Source organism: Prunus mume, linkage group LG6 (assembly GCF_029339155.1).
Source record: "Prunus mume cultivar Tortuosa linkage group LG6, ASM2933915v1, whole genome shotgun sequence".
In the NCBI taxonomy this organism is placed as follows: domain Eukaryota; kingdom Viridiplantae; phylum Streptophyta; class Magnoliopsida; order Rosales; family Rosaceae; genus Prunus; species Prunus mume.
In genome coordinates, this window is record NC_142703.1 from 14,083,496 (window position 1) to 14,104,533 (window position 21,038).

Sequence of the window (21,038 nt, forward strand, 5' to 3'; positions counted from 1 at the left end):
TTACAAGTCTTTAAAATTTTGAAGATAAGGCGAGTGGGAAAATAGGACAAGGGGGTGGAAATAGTAGCATTCAATCAATAATTTACCGGTTTTACAAATCCATAATTCACAAGGGTATAATTGGAACAACGAAATAATTAGAAAATAAATAGAATAAACATCAATAAAAAAAATAAAAAAAAGGCATGTAATCTTATGTAGCGCAAAAGTCAAAAGACTTAGATCAACAACTTTTGCTTGAATTGCACCCAACATCTCTCTTATCAGAATTGAACTTATACCAAATTTTCCAATATTTTAACTCCCCTACTGGTCTCACTTTCGTCTTTCTTTTACAGAAATCTTACATACAAATTTATTTTATGACACGAAAACTATTATTACTAGGGTAAACAAACAAAAAATGGATAATATAATGAAGAAGGTCTCCTTGTTGATGATCAAGAGGTTTCACCTAATGTTCAGACTATCCAATCACGTCATGGCTGAAGAAAAAAGACAAATTCCTTAAATTCTAGCACGCTTCCTAAATTCACAGTAGAGCCATAAAGCATTCCTCTATATATATGTGATGAAATATGCCTAGCAGCAAGTATATCATCATCACCATGTTGCCACAAGCACTTCTTCTGGTGACCCTTTTGAACATTAATGTTGCATCAACGTCCAATATCATCAAAACCCTACCCGGCTTTCGCGGTGACCTCCCCTTCAAGCTTGAAACTGGGTTGGTATCTTTGTTCTTATAACTATTTTTTTCTACTCTGTTAATTACTTTGCATTAATACAAAAGATGACAATGAATTATATAATTTGTGGGTTTAATTATATAAAGGTACGTGGGAGTGGGCGGCATGGATGATGTGCAGCTGTTTTATTACTTCTTTGAGTCTGAAGGGAGTCCAGAGTATGATCCTCTTGTGCTTTGGCTCACTGGAGGTCCTGGTTGCTCTGGCTTCTCTGGAATTGTATATGAAAATTTAGGTACCTTATTATATTTTTCTGATGATAGTATTCTATTTTAAAATTTTATGACGTTGGTATCAGACCATCAGAAAATCTTTTTAAAAGATAGGGAAGACCTTCATCACAATATATATATATATATATATATATATATATATATATATAAAGGTGTGCTCTGTTTTCTCTGTTTTTTGTTCTTTTCGCCAAGGCACACAAGTAAACCTACAAAGCAAACTAACCCAGCCCAAGAGCCTCAAAAACAGGGGAGAGGACCCATCAAAAGCCGTACACCCCAAGTTATAAGCAAGCGCAAAGTTGATGAGTGTGTAGGTTTTCTACGTATATTCTGTGTATTTTTTATTGGGTTTAATTTCGATCAGGGTCTTAAATATCGGGGTTTTTGGAAATATTGCTGGTTCCAAAACATGGAAATATCGAGAAAATATTAATATCGATAAAAATTGGACAAAAACCACTGAAGTTGTGATAAATACATGGAAATTTTTTAATGAAACTTTAGAATAAGTTTATTTAGTCATTCATCTATTATTTTGCCACAAAAAATTGGAAGTAAATGCATTGCATAGTGGGTTTGAGTAATTTAAGCTGATTATATTGCGAGCTGACAAATTCCGCAACTTAGAAAATCTGGAGTAATTAATGAAAGAAAATAAAATACATTCTAGTAATTTATTTATAATTTTTTACTACAATATTTTACATTTTTCATGTTATTCACTAGACATGGTACATGTTCTTATATTTATTATTTATCAACAACTGAAAAATAATTAAAGATGTAAACCAACTCGATTTGTCATGCTTCAAAAATAATAGTGAAGGTTGAAGATTAACTAATATTATATAATGATCGAACTTTTAAGTTGTACTTTCCCCATTTTGTATTTTACTAACTAGGACTATTTAATACGAACTTTGTTGTAGGTCCACTATCCTTTGACTATGCACATTCCATTGGCAACAAACCAAAATTAAAATTGAATCCATATTCATGGACAAAGGTAGATGTTTGTGTTTATGTCTTGTACGTATGTGATCTTTAGCAACTATTCAGGTTCTTATAACATTGAGAAGAACAATATCCCAAACTTTCAGGTTGCCAACGTAATATTTTTAGACGCACCAGTGGGCACAGGATTCTCTTATGCAAAAAATTGGGAAGGATATAGCAATCTCAATGACACCTTGTCAGCCGCACAGACATATGAATTTCTTAGAAAGGTGAGAGGTTTAATTCTAGTGATTAAGAATTCCTTTGAAAATCGACATGATTGGCTGTTGAATATGAAACACTTTTCTTCCATATCTAGCTAGCTGCGTTGTTGTTTTCACTGTTGTGGTGCAGTGGCTTATGGATCATCCCAAGTTCTACAATAATCCACTTTATATTGCTGGAGATTCTTATTCAGGCATAATTGTTCCTATGCTCGTTCAGGAAATATCAGATGGTAAGTTGGCAACCCTCTTAAATTTGAGCTTTGATTCAGTCTCACATGAAAATAATATTGAATATCAGATGGGCAAAAACTTAGTTTCATGAGGTATTGATTTTAATTTATTTTTATATTTATGTAGGTAATCAAGATGAACATGTGCCACCAATGAATCTCAAAGTACATTTTCTGCCATTATAATTTGAATGATTTCTCATCATATGCCCGTAGGCCTTAACAGTAGGGCAGATAATAATATTGTTCCATATATATTGGCTGCAGGGATATGTGCTTGGAAATCCAGTGACAGATGAAAAAAAAGATAATAATTACAAAGTGTTATTTGCATACCTAAAAGCACTTATATCAGATGAACTATACCAGGTGACTACGCACTTGCATACTCACTTCATTTCTTGCTAAAAGACTGTCTTTCTTAAATCTGGTTGTGATTTTTATATTTGCAAGTCAATGAAAAAAAACTGCAAGGGAGAGTATATCAATGTGGATCTAAACAACACGTTATGTGTGGAAGATCTTGAACTTTACAACGAGGTGAGTGAAAATAAAGCCACATCTTTTGTTTCTGCAACTACTTGTCATTTTTAAGTAATGTAGGATAAAAATACTGATTTCACAATTGGATCGGCAGTGTATCGAAGATATACAGAGTGCACAGATATTGGAACCTTCATGTACTTTAGTAGCATCGCCAAAAGCAGCAGGGTCAAAGTGGAACGTAAACTATTTTAGCGATAAGGACTCTGTAAATCTCCTCCTTTCCTTTCCTCAACTTCCTAGGCCATGGTGTCGGGTAAGTCTCTCTGCGCGCGCGCGCATGCACACACACAATGCATAGGACATAGCAGTAACTTATCTGTAGGTTGTGGGTTACTCATTAGTGTTTGTTGTACTAAATGTAAAGTTTGAGTCAACGTATATCTGCCTTATTTTAATGCAGCGTTACAATTATCTCTTCTCTTATATTTGGGCAAATGACAGAACTGTCCAAGATGCTCTTCATATTCAGAAGGTAATTATAATTAGTTCCTTCCAAATATATTCTTCATGACATATCACAGTACTTTAATTTTTCTGTCTTAAATGACAATCAGGGAAGCATTAAGGCGTGGTTGAGATGCAATCAGACCTTACAAGATTCATATATATCTGATGTGTCCTCCAGTCTTGTGTATCATGAGAATCTCATAAAACAAGGCTATAGAGTTCTGATTTACAGGTACTATATGCGTATAATTCTCTCCAGTTTTCTTTGGATAAAGACACCTATTTATTATAAATGATTGAACCTATGTATGTAAGTGCTAATCTTGCTGCATCACAATCTAATTATTCTCAAATTATAATTTCTTCTGAACACAACGCTTGTCGATTAACAGCGGTGATCATGACATGGCAATTCCATATGTGGCTACTATGGCTTGGATAGAATCTCTGAACTTGACTGTTGACAGTCGTTGGAAGCCATGGTTCGTCGACGGGCAGGTTGCAGGGTTGATATCTATCTCAGCTTTTTTCTCACTTTTTATTTTTTCATGTCCTTATTCTTTCTTCTGTTTAAGTTGATTTCAGTCTCAAAATCAGATTACAACTATCTCATAGTTATGCCTTCTTCTTTTTCTTTTTTTGCCCTTTAGATACAGAGTGCAGTACTCAGATAAAAAGTACCAGTTGACATATACAACTATAAAGGCAAGAAGCCAAGACCCATCATGAACTTGAATTATTCCAACACTGCAATTTGCTAGAGCAAAAGTTAAGACTAAATTTTCTGATTTTTCAGGGAGCGGGTCACACAGCTCCAGAGTACAAGCCTGAAGAATGTCATGCTATGATTAGTCGGTGGTTCGCATACTACCCTCTGTAGTCAGAATTTCTATTGCTGTATCCCAAAATTAATGTCACTTGGTTTGCATACTACCCTTTCGTCTGTGTCTGTTTGAGTCAATTCTTCCAAGACTGACATGAAATCATAAATCAAATATGTTTTATTTAATATATCTTCATTGTTAATGTGTTACAGTGTTGGGTAGTAAATAAACCAAAAACCATGCAAAAAATCATCATCTGGATGATGATCCTTTGTGAATCTTATACCCTTTGAACAACAATCAAAGAGAGGTGCAGAGAAGACTAAGTTGACTAATTGGTGGCTGACCATTAGTTGGATCCAAAAAATGGTTCAATTTCCGCATATCAATAAAAAGCAGAAAACTTGTTATTTATTGTCAATAACGCTGACAGGCGTGATAACACTTCTATGTAGAGAATAGAATTATTGATCGGAAATTGCAAGTTTTTCTCCCGCCCATCCCACAACTAAGCTAAAACCTTGTATTGGGGTCCCACCTTATCCACAGGAAGAATTTCTCCAAACAATTGATCAACACACCCACTTGTTTTCAGATGCACTGATCTCTTAGCTTGTGATCACTTCCCGCCGTAACAATCAATCTCCTTCAAAAGCCAAAAGAAGAATACAATTCCCAAAATATAAAACATATTTTATTTTTTTTATGATAGGAAAACATATTCGTATTATTACTAGGCTAAACAAATAAAAAAGGGTAATGCTATGCTTACCACATAATTATACCACATTTTTAATACCATCTCAAGTGGCAGTTGAGGTGAACATTCAACTCATTAAAATTATATATATTTTTTAAAGATATGAGTTTCTTATAATTTTCATTAATTAAAGAAAATTAAAAAACTTAACCCTGGAGACTTTTCAATTTTCACGTTACCTGTTGGCCACCCCAAATTCCCTCTCTTCCTCTTCCTCTGCCGTCGATCCGCCATCGCTCCACTCCCTCCACCTTTAATTTTTGGTTAGTCCACCTTTGAGATGATGTCTACAGTCCATGATCAAAGGTAGTTGAGGGGTCATAACACTGCTCCTTGCATCACCAGCTCCGACTACCTCCATAACCTCTCATAGAAGAACCATTATACTGCGATGATGTTGATCATGATATGGGTCTTGATCAAGCAGATTTGCAGTTGTTATTACATGTATACTGACCAAAAAGCCAAGGAGGAGGGAGTCTTGCGGCGGTGAAGAGGAGATGGATCGGCTGCATAGGTCCAGCAAAGTGCCGCCAATGGGAAGGAGAGGAAGTAGGGAGAGATGGAATTGGGGGAGGTCGACAGACAACGTGAAATCTGAAGAGTCTCTAATCCAGTAGGGTTAGGTTTTTTTAATTAATGAAAATAATAAGAAATTGATATGTTAAAAAAAAAAACTAATATAATTTTAATGAATTAGATGTCTACCTCAACTGCCATGTGAGATGGCATTACTCAATAAAAAAAGGGATAATTGAATGAAGAGGGTCTCCTTCGAGGATTCACCTAATGTCCAGACCATCCAGTCACGCCATGGCTGAAGTAAAAAGACATATTCAATTATAGCACGCTTCCTAAATTCACAGTAGAGCCATAAAGCCATCCTCTCTATATATGTGATAAAATATGCGTAGCAGCAAGTATATCATCATCACCATGTTGCCACAAGCACTTCTTCTGTTGACCCTTCTGAGCATTAATGTTGCATCAACGTCCAATATCATCAAAACCCTACCCGGCTTTCGCGGTGACCTCCCCTTTAAGCTTGAAACTGGGTTAGTTCTTATAACTATTATTCTGTTAAGTACTTTACATTAATACAATTTGGAGGCCCTTAAATTTTGGGGGCCCTGTGCAGTCGCACACCCCATGGGCCACCTCTGCCAGCAAGCATAAGGACATTAATGTATATATGCTTCTTCCTGCCAAAAAAATATGTAATGCATGTGTATGTGGCTTTTCATGTGGTTAATCCTATCCTATCAACCAAAAAAACATGTAGTTTGTCGTATTTCAAGTTGGGGAAATTTTATCGACCCAAAAAAATAGAAGTTAGGAAATTTCATGTGCACTCTCACAACGGGGAGAAATTCATTGGTTCGGCCATCTAACCATGTTAGATGTCTGCCTATTGGGAAAGATTTTCACGAAACAAGGATAATACTATTTTGCTATTTCCTGCCAATAACGCTATAACATGCGTGATAACATTTCCACGTGGTATATCATTATTGACCGGAAATTGCAAGTTTTTCTCCGGCCCATCCCACAACTAAGCTAAAACCTTGTATTGGGGTCCCACCTTATCCACAGGAAGAATTTCTCCAAACAATTGATCAACACACATGCACCAAGCTCTTAGCTTGTGATCACTTCCCGCCTTAACCTCGTTCTGATTAAGTACTCTGCTGAACCAAAATCACAACTTCTTCTTCTGTGTTTTTGTTTCCTGTTGAAATTTAGAATATCTAAGAACCCAGGTGCTTCAATTATCAGTCCATATTTTACTTAAATACACAAGTTGAAAATCACACTTTCTTTGTTTCTCATTTTAAACAAATCTTACGTACACAAGTTGAAGAATTTGAAAGGGACAAAAGCCAGAAGACAAGTACAATTCCCAAAATATCAAAATATATTCAAACTTTTTTGGCTGATGACGAGGATTCACCTAATGTTCAGACTATCCAGTCACTTCATAGCTCGAAAAAAAATCCAAATTCATTATATATATGTCATGAGATAAGCGTAGCAGCAAGTACACCATCACCACCATGTTGCCACAAGCACTTCTTCTGGTGACCCTTTTGAACATTAATGTTGCATCATCATCATCCAATATCATCAAAACCCTACCCGGCTTTCGTGGTGACCTCCCCTTTAAGCTTGAAACTGGGTTAGTTCTTATAACTATTATTTTCTACTCTGTTAAGTACTTTACATTAATACAAAAGATGACCATGAATAATATATTTTAAGGGTTTAATTATATAAAGGTACGTGGGAGTGGGCAGCATGGATGATGTGCAGCTGTTTTATTACTTCTTTGAGTCTGAAGGGAGTCCAGAGTATGATCCTCTTGTGCTTTGGCTCACCGGAGGTCCTGGTTGTTCTGCCTTCTCTGCCCTTGTATATGAAAATTTAGGTACGTACCTTATTATATTTTTCAGACTCTGCATTTTTCAGATGATATTATTATATTTTGAAATTTTATGAAATTTTATAATCAGAAAAACTTTTTAAAAGAAAGGGAAGGCTCTGTTTTCTCTGTTTTTTTTTTTTTTTTTGTGGGCTGGGCGCCAAAGCACACAAGTAAACCTACAGAGCAACTAACCTTGCCCAAGAGCCTCAAAACCCATAGAAAGCCATACAAAGTTAATTAGTGTTTAGCTTTTCTAAGTATATTCTGTGTAGTTTTTACTAATATACAGAATATAATTGTAACTCTGCACATTGAAGTTCCAACTATTTAAAACATACTTTGTTGTAGGTCCACTATCCTTTGACTATGCACATTCCATTGGCAACAAACCAAAATTAAAATTGAATCCATATTCACGGACAAAGGTAGGTTTTCGCGTTTTATGTCTTTGTATGTGATCTTTAGCAACTATTCAGGTTCGTATGACATTGAGAAGAACAATATCCCAAACTTTCAGGTTGCCAACATAATATTTTTAGACGCACCAGTGGGCACAGGGTTCTCCTATGCAAAAAATTGGGAAGGATATGTAAGAAGGTTTATTACATTAAACCTACTAAAGTGATCTTCTAATCAACTTAGGATTACAAAGACTTATTGTTTATTAGGAACTCAAAACCTATCTCGATTAGGCAAGCCTCAAACAGTGTTCAATAAGGATAATGAAGGCTTAAGGGTTCCTAGTTCTACAAGGATTGGAATGGATTAATCCTATAGCATGAAGGATATCTCTAAGTGTTTCTTGATGGGCAAGACACTTAGAGAGATGCATATAAATAGAAGGCTCCCTCTTAGATCCGAAAAACACAACACAGCTAAACAGAAATTCACCCATCAGAGTTATAGCTATAAGGATCGGATTCTCAGGAGAAGAACTTCTATACCTTGCACTGCCAATCTGTTCCAGCATCATCCAGCTCTTGCGCCAGCACCATGTCAGACTCAGGTTAGTGTTAAACATGTTATGACTTTAAGGAATTAACATGTGGTATCAGAGCTTAAGTTATATCATGTTATACCTAACAAAACTCGTGCAGGAAAATTGAGAATAAATAACTGACAGTTTCAAGTTATAAAGTATGAACATGATAACAGTATAAAGTATGAACTTTATCATGTTCTTAAAGTTTTCTACAGATCATTGCTTACAGTTCTTGTGCCGTGATTGAGTAAGCCAAAGCGACTCAACCATTGCATGATCACTATATTCAAGGTTTATGATCAGAATTTGCACCATGATGCAAAACATGTCGAAAGGCTTTCTGTCCAAAGATGTCAGCAGTTTGATATGTCTTGCATCATGGTGGATCGACATGGAACATGGATAGATATGGATTAGTGAAAGGTTTTCTTCTGTCTAAAGATGTAGAAGATCTTTTGCTCAGGAAATCCACATCTACTCGTTTTCCAGTGTCAATAAGCATGCTTGAATCATTGTCCAAAGATGTGATTAAGTATGTTTGATTAAAGTTCTGGGGAAATTTATATATAAAGTGCTTATCTTGTTTTAAACATGTACAGTCAATCATAACTCGATTCGAACTCTCACTGGCTCAAATTATAAGAAATGGAGAGAAGATGTGGAAATTGCTTTTTTCTTCTGGATTATGAGATGGTTCTTACTGATGAAGCTCTATCAGTACCTGCGATTGATGCATCTGCTGAGACTAAGACTAAATATGCAAAGTGGATTAAGGCCAACAAAATGGCAATTCTGATCATGAGGAGGTCTATTTCAGAAGAGGTCAGAGGCGTATTATTGAAACTGAGAGTGCTAAGCTATTCATGGAAGCTATTGCAGAAAACTTCCAAGGATCCAAGAAAGCTGAAATTGGTACACTCATGAGCCAGCTGACAGATATGAAATACAATGGAGAAGGCTGCATAAGAACTCATATTCTGAACATGGTTGAGATAGGAAACAAGCTGAAGGCTCTAAAAGTCCATGTGGATGAAACCATGATGGTGCACTTTGCTATTAATTCTCTACCTAGCATTTTTAGACAACTGAAAACTACTTATATTGCTCAGAAGGAGATATGGTCAGTTGCTGATTTGATAGGTATATGTGTGCAGGAAGAACAAAGTATCAGAAAGGACAAAGGAAAAGAACAAGTGTATTTGGTGCAGGATACTAAGTTTAAACCAAAGGAATGGACCAAAAACAAGAACACAGATAAGCAGCAAAGGAAAGATGAGTCTGCAAAGGGCACGGGTCCAGTAGGTTTGAAGTGTTTCTTCTGCAAGAAATTTGGACATTTAAAGAGAGATTGCAGAAGATACAAGCGCTGGTTGGACAAACAAAAGGGAAAAGGTAAGCATGAAAATGTCTCTGTGATTTATGAATCTAATACAGTTGAAGTTTTATCTAATTCATGGTGGTTAGACAGTGGTGCAACAGTTCATGTGACTAACTCTTTGCAGGGATTCAAAACAAAGAGGGTGCCAAACAAGGATGACTTGAAGGTGTTCGTGGGAAATGGAGAAAGAGTTAGAGTAGATTTTGTTGGTTTAGCTAGTCTTGAGTTGGAGTCAGGTTTTATTTTGGAATTAGTTGATGTCGTTTATGTTCCTTCTATGACAAGGAATTTGTTATCAGTTAGCAAGCTTGTAAAATCAAACTTACAGTTTGAGTTTGATGAGTCTGGTTTCTCCATTTTCAGAAGTAAAAGTTTTATTGGTAATGGATTATTGATCGATGGAATGTTTCGTTTGAACTGCAAATTACCAAATCAAAGTACAGAGATGATAAATGTGTTAAGTTCAAAACAGCCTTGTAATGCAGAATCTTTCACACTATGGCATAAGAGACTTGGACATGTCTCAAAAGAAAGAATGAATCTCCTAAGCAAAGAATCAATTCTCCCACCACTTAATCACCATGAACAAGATAAAACATGCATTGAATGTGCAAAAGGAAAGCTAACAAATCTCAGAAAGAAAGGGGCAATAAGAAGTGAGAAACTACTTGAGATAATACACACAGATATCTGCGGACCTTTTCCAGTTAATACACATGATGGTTTCAGTTATTTTATTACTTTTACAGATGATTTTTCAAGATATGGATATGTGTATCTGATAACAGAAAAATCCAAAGCACTGGAAATGTTTAAAATCTACAAGGCAGAAGTGGAAAACCAGCTGGATTCTAAGATAAAAGTTGTAAGATCAGATAGGGGTGGAGAGTTCTATGGCAAGTTCACAGAAAAAGGAAGAAATCCAGGACCTTTTGCAAACTTCCTACAGCAAGAGGGCATTGTTGCACAATATACAAATCCTGGAACACCGCAGCAGAATGGTGTTTCAGAAAGAAAAATAGAACCTTAATAGAGATGGTGAGAAGCATGATGTGTTGTGCAAAGCTTCCTACTTTTCTATGGGGAGAAGCTTTAAAAACTGCAAACTACCTTGCCAACAGAATTCCCACCAAAGCTACAAACAACATACCCTACGAAATCTGGTGTAAAAGAAAGCCTAGCTTGGCTCATCTAAGGACCTGGGGATGCAAGGCAGAGGCAAAGCTGTACAATCCTATGCAGAAGAAACTTGATTCCAAAACAGTGAGCTGTTTCTTCATAGGATATCCAGATAGGACAAAAGGTTATAGGTTTTATTGTCCTAAAAATAACACTAGATTTGTGGAAACACATAGAGCAATTTTTATTGAAGAAGAGGAGGAAGGATTAGATGAAACAGATTTTGTTTTTGATGAAGTTTTGGAAACTAAGGAAACTGCAGCTGAAAACCAAACAAGAGAAGTCACTATCTTACCTTTTGATGCCTTAGAAGAAAACCAGCCAGAACTGGCTCCAGATCAGCCAGAACTAGCTCCAGATTTACAGCTCAGGAGATCACAGAGACCTAAAAGGCCAGCCTTGTCAAATGACTACTTTGTTTACCTGCAAGAATCAGAGCATGACATCAATACTGAGGAAGACCCTGCAACTTTCATGCAGGCCATGGAAAGTGATAAAAGTTCACAGTGGTCTGCAGCCATGGAATCTGAACTAGAATCAATGAGCAAAAATGGAGTATGGAAACTAGTTAATTTGCCATTAGGATGCAAACCTATAGGATGCAAGTGGGTTTATAAAACCAAAAGGAATGCACAAGGACAAATAGACAGGTATAAAGCCAGATTAGTGGCAAAAGGTTACACACAAGAAGAGGGAGTTGATTACAATGAAACTTTCTCCCCTGTATCAACTAAAGATTCATTTAGAGTCATAATGGCTTTGGTTGCTCATTTTGATCTGCATCTTCATCAGATGGACGTTAAGACAGCTTTCCTAAATGGAGAACTGATTGAAGAAATATATATGAAACAGCCGGATGGTTTTGGCTCAAAAGGGGAAGAGAATTTAGTGTGCAAGCTGCAGAAATCAATATATGGTCTAAAACAGGCATCAAGACAATGGTATCTCAAGTTTGATGAAGTTGTTAAGTCCCAAGGCTTCATTGATAATCCATTGGATGAATGCATCTATATGAAATTCAATGGAAGGAATTTCATCCTCATGCTGCTATATGTGGATGACATTCTGCTAGCAAGTAGCAATCTATCCATGTTACATGACACTAAAAGGATGCTGTCCGATCACTTTGATATAAGTGATTTGGGAGAGGCAAACTATGTTCTTGGAATAGAAATCAGCAGGGACAGAGAAAGGAAAATGATCGGCTTATGTCAGAAGGCATATATTGAAAAAGTGCTTAGAAGGTTCAACATGGGAAACTGTACAGGATGTGATGTTCCCTTCTCAAAAGGGGATAAATTGAGCAGTGAACAATCTCCTAAGACTGAGCAAGAGAGATTGGAGATGAAGGACAAGCCCTATGCATCACTAGTAGGAAGCTTGATGTATACACAAGTCTGCACTAGACCAGACTTGGCATTCTGCATAAGTGTTCTTGGCAGATTTCAGTCTAATCCAGGTCAAGCACATTGGATTGCAGGCAAGAAAGTATTAAGATATTTGCAGAGAACTAAAGAGTACAAACTGGTCTATAGAAAGGTTGAAAATTTGCAGCTGGAAGGATATGCAGACGCAGACTTTGCAGGATGCCAAGATACTAAGAAATGCACATCAGGAGTTGTTTTTCTATTTGCAGGTGCTGCAGTGGCATGGAAGAGCATGAAACAGCAGTATGTGTCAACCTCCACTATGCAAGCAGAATTCTTAGCAGTTTATGAAGCTACTTCAATGGCAATGTGGCTTAAAAATTTCATGTCTATGCTAAGAATTGTGGATTCAATACAGAAACCGATTCAGTTATGGAATGACAATACTGCGGCAGTATATTTTGCACAAGGAAATAAGAGATCAAATGGAATGAGGCATTTGCATTTAAAGTTCTTATCTGCGAAGGAAAAGATTCGAGATGGAGAGACTGCTCTAAGTCACATTGGCACAGATTTTATGATTGCAGATCCTTTGAATAAATGGTTGCCTAATCATGTTTTTCACAGGCATGTGGCAAGCATGGGATTGCAATTCAGTTTTGATGCTTAAAGTCAGTGGGAGTCAGTGGGAGCTAGAGTTCTTACAGTTATGTTTTAATTCTGATTTTGTTAACTAGTTTTATCTAGACAGTTTTATTTTGCAGATTTAATTGAATTGCTTTTATACAATGTTCTGCATTTGCTATTTATGGATGACAAATAGAACAAAGACCAAACTGTAATCATGTCAACATTATGTTTACAGTTTGAATCTATGAATGAGTCATTAAAGATTGTTCAAACCTTGGTAGTTTTGAAAGGGTGGGCAAAGAACTGTTCAGTTTTGCCACACATATAGTAAAACCAAAAACAGTTCTTGTTTTTCAATCCAGTTGGAAGCCTTATGTGTTTTGCAGATTCATGTATGTGATTATAAAAGTCTTGGATGTTATATATCCATGTACTTCGATAGTCCTTTATGAATTTTTCAAAATGACAGTGGCTTGATAAAAGGAACAAGAGAATTTTGAGTTCCACATGGCCATTAAGTAATGAACAATAAGTCTAAATTGATTATTTGATCAAGTGGGAGAATGTAAGAAGGTTTATTACATTAAACCTACTAAAGTGATCTTCTAATCAACTTAGGATTACAAAGACTTATTGTTTATTAGGAACTCAAAACCTATCTCGATTAGGCAAGCCTCAAACAGTGTTCAATAAGGATAATGAAGGCTTAAGGGTTCCTAGTTCTACAAGGATTGGAATGGATTAATCCTATAGCATGAAGGATATCTCTAAGTGTTTCTTGATGGGCAAGACACTTAGAGAGATCCATATAAATAGAAGGCTCCCTCCTAGATCCGAAAAACACAACACAGCTAAACAGAAATTCACCCATCAGAGTTATAGCTATAAGGATCGGATTCTCAGGAGAAGAACTTCTATACCTAGCACTGCCAATCTATTCCAGCATCATCCAGCTCTTGCGCCAGCACCATGTCAGACTCAGGTTAGTGTTAAACATGTTATGACTTTAAGGAATTAACAGGATATAGCAATCTCAATGACACATTGTCAGCTGCACAAACATATGAATTTCTTAGAAAGGTGAGATGATGCGCTTGCCTATGAGGTTTCTGCATAACGTCTAGTTCATGCGATCATCTTTCAAGTGATTAAGAACGGCTTTTTTTATCAAAAATTGACATGATTTGTTGTTGGAAATGAACATTATGTTATTGCATCTAGTTTAGCTACATCTTTGTTTTCACTATTGTGGGTGCAGTGGCTTATGGATCATCCGAAGTTCTACAATAATCCACTTTATATTGCTGGAGATTCTCATTCAGGAATAATTGTTCCGATGGTTGTTCAGGAAATATCAGATGGTAAGTTGGTAACTCTTAAGTTTTACCTTTTGTCAGTTCCAGCCACCAAGAATTGAGAAAAGTGTCAAATCCTGAAACCTTTGATTCAGTCTCACATGAAAATAATATTGAACATTTCATTCATTACCTCTTCATGCTCAATATATATCAGATGGACAAAGAAGGCAAAAACAGTTTCATGAGGTATTGATTTTAATTTATTTTTCTATTTGTGTAGGTAATCAAGATGAACATGTGCCCCCAATGAATCTCAAAGTACATTTTCTGCCAGTATAATTTGAATGATTTCTATTGTGTTGTAGTTCATAAATTCCTCATCATATGAATGTGGGCCTTAAAAGTATATTGGCTGCAGGGATATGTGCTCGGCAATCCAGTGACAGATGAAAAAAAAGATTATAATTACAAAGTGTTATTTGCTTACCTAAAAGCACTTATATCAGATGAACTATACCAGGTGAAATACGCACTGGTTTTTTTTTTTATGTACCCAGTGCTCTTGCATACTCACTTCATTTCTTGCTAAAAGACTGTCTTTCTTAAATCTGGTTGTGATTTTTATATTTTGCAAGTCAATTAAAAAAAACTGCAAGGGAGAGTATATCAATGTGGATCTAAACAACACGTTATGTGTGGAGGATCTTGAACTTTACAACGAGGTGAGTGGAAATAAAACAAAATCTTTGGTTTCTGCAACTACTTGTCACTTTTAAGTAATAGGATAAAAATACTGACTTCACAATTGGATTGGCAGTGTATCGAAGGCATACACAGTGCACATATATTGGAACCTTCATGTACTATAATAGAGTCGCCAAAATCAGCACGATCAAAGTGGAACGGAAACTATTTCAGCAATAAGGACTCTGTAAATCTCCTCCTTTCTTTTCTTCAACTTCGTAGGCCATGGTGTCGGGTAAGTCTCTCTGCTGCGTGCACACTTGCACACATACACAATGCACACTACAGTCACTTATCTGTAGGTTGTGGCTTACTCATTTTTGTTTGTTATACTAAATGTAAACTTGAGTCAGATTATCTTCCTTGTTTTAATGCAGAGTTACAATTATCTCTACTCTTCCATTTGGGAAAATGACAAAACTGTCCAAGATGCTCTTCATATTCAGGAGGTAATTAGTTAGTTCATTCTAAATATATTCTTCCAGTTTTCATGATATATCACTGTACTTTAATTTTGCTCATCTTAAATGACAATCAGGGAAGCATTACGGAATGGGAGAGATGCAATAAGACCTTACAAGAATTATATATAACTGATGTTTCCTCTAGTCTTGTCTATCATGAGAACATCATAAAACAAGGCTATAGAGTTTTGGTTTACAGGTACTATATATATTGTAGAATATGCACGCTGATAACTCTTTCGAATTTTCTTCTGTTTTAGTCAAAGCAGAAAGTCCATTTGGTGTTCTAATTAGAGGGAAAATTCAAGTACATGAATTCAGACATTGGCTTAGCTTTCTGTTAATAGAATCTCACACAATCTATTCATTCTCACATTACCATTTCTTCTGAACACAAAGCTTGTATATTCACAGTGGTGATCATGACATGGATATTCCATATGTGGCTACTATGGCTTGGATAGAATCTCTGAACTTGACTGTTGACAGCCCTTGGAAGCCTTGGTTTGTCGACGGACAGGTTGCAGGGTTTGTATCTATCTCGTCTTCTTTCTTACTTTGTATTGAGTTTAGTCAGAAAATCAGATTACAATTATCTTATAGTTATGTCTGTTTTATTTTCTTTTCTTTTTTTTTTTTTTTTTTTTCGGCCTTTAGATACAGAGTGCAGTACACATACAAAAAGTACCAGTTGACATATGCTACCATAAAGGCAAGAAGCTTAAGAATGAACTTAAATATTTTCCATACTAGAATTTGCTCCAGCAAAAGCTGACTAAATTTTTTGATTTTTCAGGGAGCAGGTCATACAGCTCCCGAGTACAAACCTGAAGAATGTCATGCTATGATTAGTCGGTGGTTCGGATACTACCCTCTGTAGTCAAAATTTATGTTGGTGTATCCCAAAATTAACAAGTCAATTGGTTCACTTCACAGCAAAGTTCATTAGTTGATGCTGGATTGGTAAAGCCTTTCCTCTGTGTCTGTTTGAGTCAATTCTTCAAAGAATGACATGAAATCATAAATCAAATATCAGTTTTATGTACCATTATTTAATATATATTCATTGTTAATGTGCTATGTAGTAAACAAACCAAAAATCATGCAAAAAATCTTCATCTGGATGATCCTTTGTGAAGTCTTTGAACATGAATCAAAGAGAGGAGCAGAGAAGAGTAAGTAGGTTGACTAATGGGTCTCTGACAAGTCGTTCAATTTTGTGACATGCAAGCAATGCGGATACCACAAAAAAATAAAAATAAAAAATATTTGTGGTCCGACAAAAACTTGGATTTTCTGCCTCCACGGAATGTTGGTGTAAGGAATCTTGAAACTTGCGATCCCCTGTTTCTTTTCCCTTATTATCTTCTTTGCCTGCATTTCCTTTTCTTCGAAATCAACCCCGTCATACTGGTTGAGCTGAGAGCAAGCACCATACCTCGTTCTGATTGAGTCCTCTGCTGAACCAAAATCACTTCTTCTTCTTCTGTGTTTTTTTTCCTTTCCAGTTGAAATTTAGAATATCTAAGAACCCAGGTGCGTCAATTATCAGTCCATATTTTAACTTAAATACACAAGTTGAAAATCACACTTTCTTTGTCTCTCATTTTAAACAAATCTTAAATACACAAGTTGAAGAATTTGAAAGGGACAGAAGCCGCAAGAGAAATACAATTCCCAAAATATCAAAATATATTCAAATTTTATTGACTGATGATCACGAGGATTCACCTAATATTCAGACTGTCCAGTCACTTCATAGCACAAGAAAAAAACAAAGTTCATTATATTATAGCACGTTCCCTAACTTCACAGGAGCCATCCTCCATATATATGTATGTCATGAGATAAGCGTAGCAGCAAGTACATCATCACCACCATGTTGCCAGAAGCACTTCTTCTGGTGACTCTTTTGAACATGAATGTTGCATCATCATCATCCAATATCATCAAAACCCTTCCCGGCTTTCGCGGTGACCTCCCCTTTAAGCTTGAAACTGGGTTAGTTCTTATAACTATTATTTTCTACTCTGTTAAGTACTTTACATTAATACAAAAGATGACCATGGTCCATGAATAATATATTTTATGGGTTTAATTATATAAAGGTACGTGGGAGTGGGCGGCATGGATGATGTGCAGCTGTTTTATTACTTCTTTGAGTCTGAAGGGAGTCCAGAGTATGACCCTCTTGTGCTTTGGCTCACTGGAGGTCCTGGTTGTTCTGCCTTCTCTGCCATTGTATATGAAAATTTAGGTACCTAATTATATTTTCCACTCTCTGCATCTTTCAGAGGATATTATTCTATTTTGAATTTTTATGACTTTGGTGACAGACCACCAGAAAATCCCAACATAAATGAAAAATGAAAAGAAATTAAAGGTGAGACTTGGAGTGTGGACAAAGATAAAAAGTGTGTGCTCTGTTTTCTCTGTTTTTTTTTTTCTTCTTCTTTATTGGGTAATCTGGGGTCAAAGCAGAAACTACAGAGCAACTAGCCAGGCCCAAGAGCGTCAAAACAGAGGAAGGTCCCCATCAGAAGCAGTACATCCCAATTTAAAATCAACCCAAATATTATTGATGAAAAGTTTGTTTTTAAGTATATTGTGTGTATTTCAACCCAAATATTTTTTTTATTTTATAATTCTATAGTTTTTAATCCGTGTTAGTTGTAATCTGGCACAAATATTGTGTTCCAACTTTTAATTATTAGAATTAGCCTCACTATTTAATCCGTACTTTGTTGTAGGTCCATTATCCTTTGACTCTGCACATTCCATTGGCAACAAGCCAAAATTAAAGTTGAATCCACATTCATGGACAAAGGTGGGAGGCTTCAATTGCCTTATAGGTGTATGTGTTTAAGTGGAAACCTTCAAGTTATTGAGGTTCTTATGACATTGACAAGAACGATCGAAAACTTTCAGGTTGCCAACATAATATTTTTAGACGCACCTGTGGGCACAGGATTCTCATATACAAAAAACTGGGAAGGATATACCAATCTCAATGACACAATATCAGCCGCACAAACATATCAATTTCTTAGAAAGGTGAGAGGATGCACTTGCCTATGAGGTTTCGGCATAAGGTCTAGTTCATATGATCATCTTTCAAGTGATTAAGAATGGTTTTTTTCAAAAATTGACATGATTGGTTGTTGGAAATGAACATTATTTTCCTGCATCCAGTTTAGCTACATCTTTGTTTTCACTGTTGTGGTGCAGTGGCTTATGGATCATCCCAAGTTCTACAATAATCCACTTTACATTGCCGGAGATTCTTATTCAGGCATAATTGTTCCGATGCTCGTTCAGGAAATATCAGATGGTAAGTAAGTAACCCTCTTAAATTTGACCTTTTCTCAGCTTCAGCTACCAGGAATTGAGAGAAGGGTCAATCGTGCAACCTTTAATTCAGCCTCACATGCAAATAGTTAGTTTCTTAGTTGTGTGGATCATGAGGTATTGATTTGAGGTTCTTTTTATTTTGTTTATTTACTTTGATGTAGGTAATCAAGATGAACATGCGCCACCGATGAATCTCAAAGTACATTTTCTGCCATTACAATTTGAATGATTTCTATTTTGATGGTTAATTAATTGAAGATCATATGCCTGTGGGCCTTAAAAGTAGGCAGACAATAATGTTCCCTGCAGGGATATGTGCTTGGCAATCCACTGACAGATTCTGAAAAGGATGACAATTCTAGAGTTCTATTTGCTTACCTGAAAGCACTTATATCAGAGGAACTATACCAGGTGAAATACACACTGATTTTGTCGCTTCTTGTCGGTTTCATGTTGAGATTAGATTCTGGCTCTTCAAATCATTCTGAACTATTCTGACTAAAACTTTACCTCAAGTTATATGGTGATCTTGCATAGTCACTTTATTTCTTGCTAAAAGATTGTTTTTCTTAAATGTGGTTGTGATTTGTATATTTTGCAAGTCAATGAAAATAAACTGCAAGGGAGATTATATCAATGTGGATCTAAACAACACGTTATGTGTGGCTGATCTTGAACTTTACAACGAGGTGAGTGGAAAGAAAACAAATTCTTTGGTTTCTACAACTACTTGTCACTATTAAGTAATGTACTATCAAAATACTGACTTCATATTTTGATTGGCAGTGTATTGAAGACATAAATGATGTACAGATATTGGAACCTGTATGTACTGTCCATTCGCCAAAACCAGCGCAGTCAAAGGGTTATGCAGATGATCGCACTAATAAGGACTCTGTAAATCTCCTCCTTTCTTTTCCTCAACTTCGTAGGCCATGGTGTCGGGTAAGTCTCTCTGCACACGCCGGCACACACACATATTGCATACTGTATAGCAGTAACTTATCTGTAGGTTGTAGCTTACTCATATGCGTTTGTTGTACTAAATGTTAACTTTGAGTCCACATATCTGTCTTGTGTTAATGCAGAGTTACACATATCTCCTCTCTTATATTTGGGCAAATGACAAAACTGTCCAAGAAGCTCTTCATATTCAGGAGGTAATTAGTTAGTTCCTTCCAAAGATATTCTTCAGGTTTTCATGACATATCACAGTACTTTAATTTTGCTCATCTTTTTTTTTTTTTTCAAAGAATCAGGGAAGCATTAAGGAATGGGAAAGATGCAATAAGACCTTACAAGAATTCTATATATCTGATGTTTCCTCTAGTCTTGTCTATCATGAGAACCTCATTAAACAAGGCTATAGAGTTTTGGTTTACAGGTACTATATATATTGATATATTGTAGAATATGCATGCGGATAACTCTTTCCAATTTTCTTTTGTTTTAGTCCAAGCAGAAAGTCCATTTGGATTTCTAATTGGAGGGAAAATTCAAGTACATGAATTCAAACATAGGCTTAGCCCGCTGTTAATAGAATCTCACACAATCTATTCATTCTCACATTACCATTTCTTCTGAACACAAAGCTTGTCTATTAACAGTGGTGATCATGACATGAATGTTCCATATGTGGGTACTATGGGTTGGATAGAATCTCTGAACTTGACTGTTGACAGTCATTGGAAGCCTTGGTTCGTCGACGGACAGGTTGCAGGGTTTGTATCCATCTCATCTTCTTTCTACTTTGTATCGAGTTTAGTCAGAAAATCAGATTACAATTATCTCATAGTTATGCCTTTTTTTATTCTTCTGTTTTTTGGCCTTTAGATACAGAGTGCAGTACACATACAAAAAGTACCAGTTGACATATGCAACTATAAAGGCAAGAAGCTTAAGAACCATTATGAACTTAAATATTTTCCATACTAGAATTTTCTTGAGAAAAAGCTAACTAAATTTTCTGATATTTCAGGGAGCGGGTCACACAGCTCCAGAGTACAAACCTGAAGAATGTTTTGCTATGATTAGTAGGTGGTTGGCATACTACCCTCTGTAGTCAGTAATTCAAATTGCCAATCTACTGATAGATAATAAGTTGTTATGCTGAGTTATTCTTTTTCCAAAGCAAAGGTCATTAATTGATGCTGGATTGGTAAACTCTTTCCTCTGTGTCTGTTTGAGTGCCATTATTTTTCTTCAGCTCAA

At 36.1% G+C, this 21,038-nt stretch overlaps 3 protein-coding genes and 1 long non-coding RNA gene across 15 annotated transcripts; 3 read left to right on the forward strand and 1 right to left on the reverse strand.

Annotated features, from left to right (window-relative positions):
• Nucleotides 1–538: 538 nt before the first annotated feature.
• On the forward strand, nucleotides 539–4,439 carry LOC107881400 (serine carboxypeptidase-like 13). Of its 4 annotated transcripts, none has more exons than XM_089054297.1 (14): nucleotides 539–727; nucleotides 836–984; nucleotides 1,912–1,988; nucleotides 2,062–2,208; nucleotides 2,333–2,435; nucleotides 2,563–2,600; nucleotides 2,703–2,804; nucleotides 2,889–2,975; nucleotides 3,073–3,234; nucleotides 3,382–3,453; nucleotides 3,536–3,660; nucleotides 3,821–3,926; nucleotides 4,079–4,133; nucleotides 4,225–4,439. In XM_089054297.1, exons 1-13 carry the CDS (start codon nucleotides 579–581, stop codon nucleotides 4,100–4,102), a joined length of 1,341 nt encoding a protein of 446 aa, XP_088910423.1. In that variant the 5' UTR covers nucleotides 539–578; the 3' UTR covers nucleotides 4,103–4,133; nucleotides 4,225–4,439. The 4 variants fall into 4 exon arrangements, with proteins under 4 accessions (XP_088910423.1, XP_088910422.1, XP_088910420.1 ...); XM_089054294.1 differs by having other exon boundaries at nucleotides 548–727; nucleotides 3,821–3,934; XM_089054295.1 differs by having other exon boundaries at nucleotides 554–727; nucleotides 2,083–2,208; nucleotides 3,821–3,934.
• Nucleotides 4,440–4,637: 198 nt separating this feature from the next.
• On the reverse strand, nucleotides 4,638–5,859 carry LOC107881401 (uncharacterized). The gene is made up of 2 exons (XR_001678009.2): nucleotides 5,721–5,859; nucleotides 4,638–4,898 (listed from the first exon to the last, which is right to left on the reverse strand). It is a non-coding gene; the product is annotated as an uncharacterized LOC107881401 (long non-coding RNA).
• LOC148916194 (serine carboxypeptidase-like 13) lies at nucleotides 5,072–16,549 on the forward strand. 2 transcript variants are annotated; one of them, XM_089054314.1, is made up of 15 exons: nucleotides 5,072–6,067; nucleotides 7,289–7,437; nucleotides 7,783–7,859; nucleotides 7,952–8,031; nucleotides 13,999–14,050; nucleotides 14,229–14,331; nucleotides 14,549–14,586; nucleotides 14,687–14,788; nucleotides 14,904–14,990; nucleotides 15,086–15,247; nucleotides 15,390–15,461; nucleotides 15,551–15,675; nucleotides 15,891–16,004; nucleotides 16,134–16,188; nucleotides 16,273–16,549. In XM_089054314.1, the coding sequence occupies exons 1-15, from the start codon at nucleotides 5,919–5,921 to the stop codon at nucleotides 16,354–16,356; spliced, it is 1,449 nt and encodes a 482-aa protein (XP_088910440.1). In that variant the 5' UTR covers nucleotides 5,072–5,918; the 3' UTR covers nucleotides 16,357–16,549. The 2 variants fall into 2 exon arrangements, with proteins under 2 accessions (XP_088910440.1, XP_088910441.1); XM_089054315.1 differs by lacking the exon at nucleotides 5,072–6,067 and adding an exon at nucleotides 6,983–7,188 and having other exon boundaries at nucleotides 7,952–8,023; nucleotides 13,982–14,050.
• A 433-nt stretch (nucleotides 16,550–16,982) lies between these two features.
• LOC103336942 (serine carboxypeptidase-like 2) lies at nucleotides 16,983–21,038 on the forward strand. 8 transcript variants are annotated; one of them, XM_089054299.1, is made up of 14 exons: nucleotides 16,983–17,477; nucleotides 17,585–17,733; nucleotides 18,227–18,303; nucleotides 18,405–18,530; nucleotides 18,705–18,807; nucleotides 18,989–19,026; nucleotides 19,137–19,238; nucleotides 19,430–19,516; nucleotides 19,614–19,772; nucleotides 19,916–19,987; nucleotides 20,087–20,211; nucleotides 20,420–20,548; nucleotides 20,661–20,715; nucleotides 20,806–21,038. In XM_089054299.1, the coding sequence occupies exons 1-14, from the start codon at nucleotides 17,356–17,358 to the stop codon at nucleotides 20,887–20,889; spliced, it is 1,428 nt and encodes a 475-aa protein (XP_088910425.1). In that variant the 5' UTR covers nucleotides 16,983–17,355; the 3' UTR covers nucleotides 20,890–21,038. The 8 variants fall into 8 exon arrangements, with proteins under 8 accessions (XP_088910425.1, XP_088910428.1, XP_088910424.1 ...); XM_089054302.1 differs by having other exon boundaries at nucleotides 16,984–17,477; nucleotides 20,081–20,211; nucleotides 20,420–20,540; XM_089054298.1 differs by having other exon boundaries at nucleotides 16,985–17,477; nucleotides 20,081–20,211.

Excerpts from the sequence above, each read along its gene's own strand:
- LOC107881400 (XM_089054294.1), top strand. The coding sequence starts at position 579 with ATGCCTAGCAGCAAGTATATCATCATCACCATGTTGCCACAAGCACTT. Across the intron at positions 728-835 it reads CCCTTCAAGCTTGAAACTGG|GTACGTGGGAGTGGGCGGCA; the intron begins GTTGGTATCTTT and ends AATTATATAAAG. Across the intron at positions 2,209-2,332 it reads CATATGAATTTCTTAGAAAG|TGGCTTATGGATCATCCCAA; the intron begins GTGAGAGGTTTA and ends GTTGTGGTGCAG.
- LOC148916194 (XM_089054314.1), top strand. The coding sequence starts at position 5,919 with ATGCGTAGCAGCAAGTATATCATCATCACCATGTTGCCACAAGCACTT. Across the intron at positions 14,051-14,228 it reads CATATGAATTTCTTAGAAAG|TGGCTTATGGATCATCCGAA; the intron begins GTGAGATGATGC and ends TTGTGGGTGCAG. Across the intron at positions 15,248-15,389 it reads TTCGTAGGCCATGGTGTCGG|AGTTACAATTATCTCTACTC; the intron begins GTAAGTCTCTCT and ends GTTTTAATGCAG.
- LOC103336942 (XM_089054298.1), top strand. The coding sequence starts at position 17,356 with ATGTTGCCAGAAGCACTTCTTCTGGTGACTCTTTTGAACATGAATGTT. Across the intron at positions 19,239-19,429 it reads TATCAGAGGAACTATACCAG|TCAATGAAAATAAACTGCAA; the intron begins GTGAAATACACA and ends ATATTTTGCAAG. Across the intron at positions 20,212-20,419 it reads TATAGAGTTTTGGTTTACAG|CTTGTCTATTAACAGTGGTG; the intron begins GTACTATATATA and ends CTGAACACAAAG.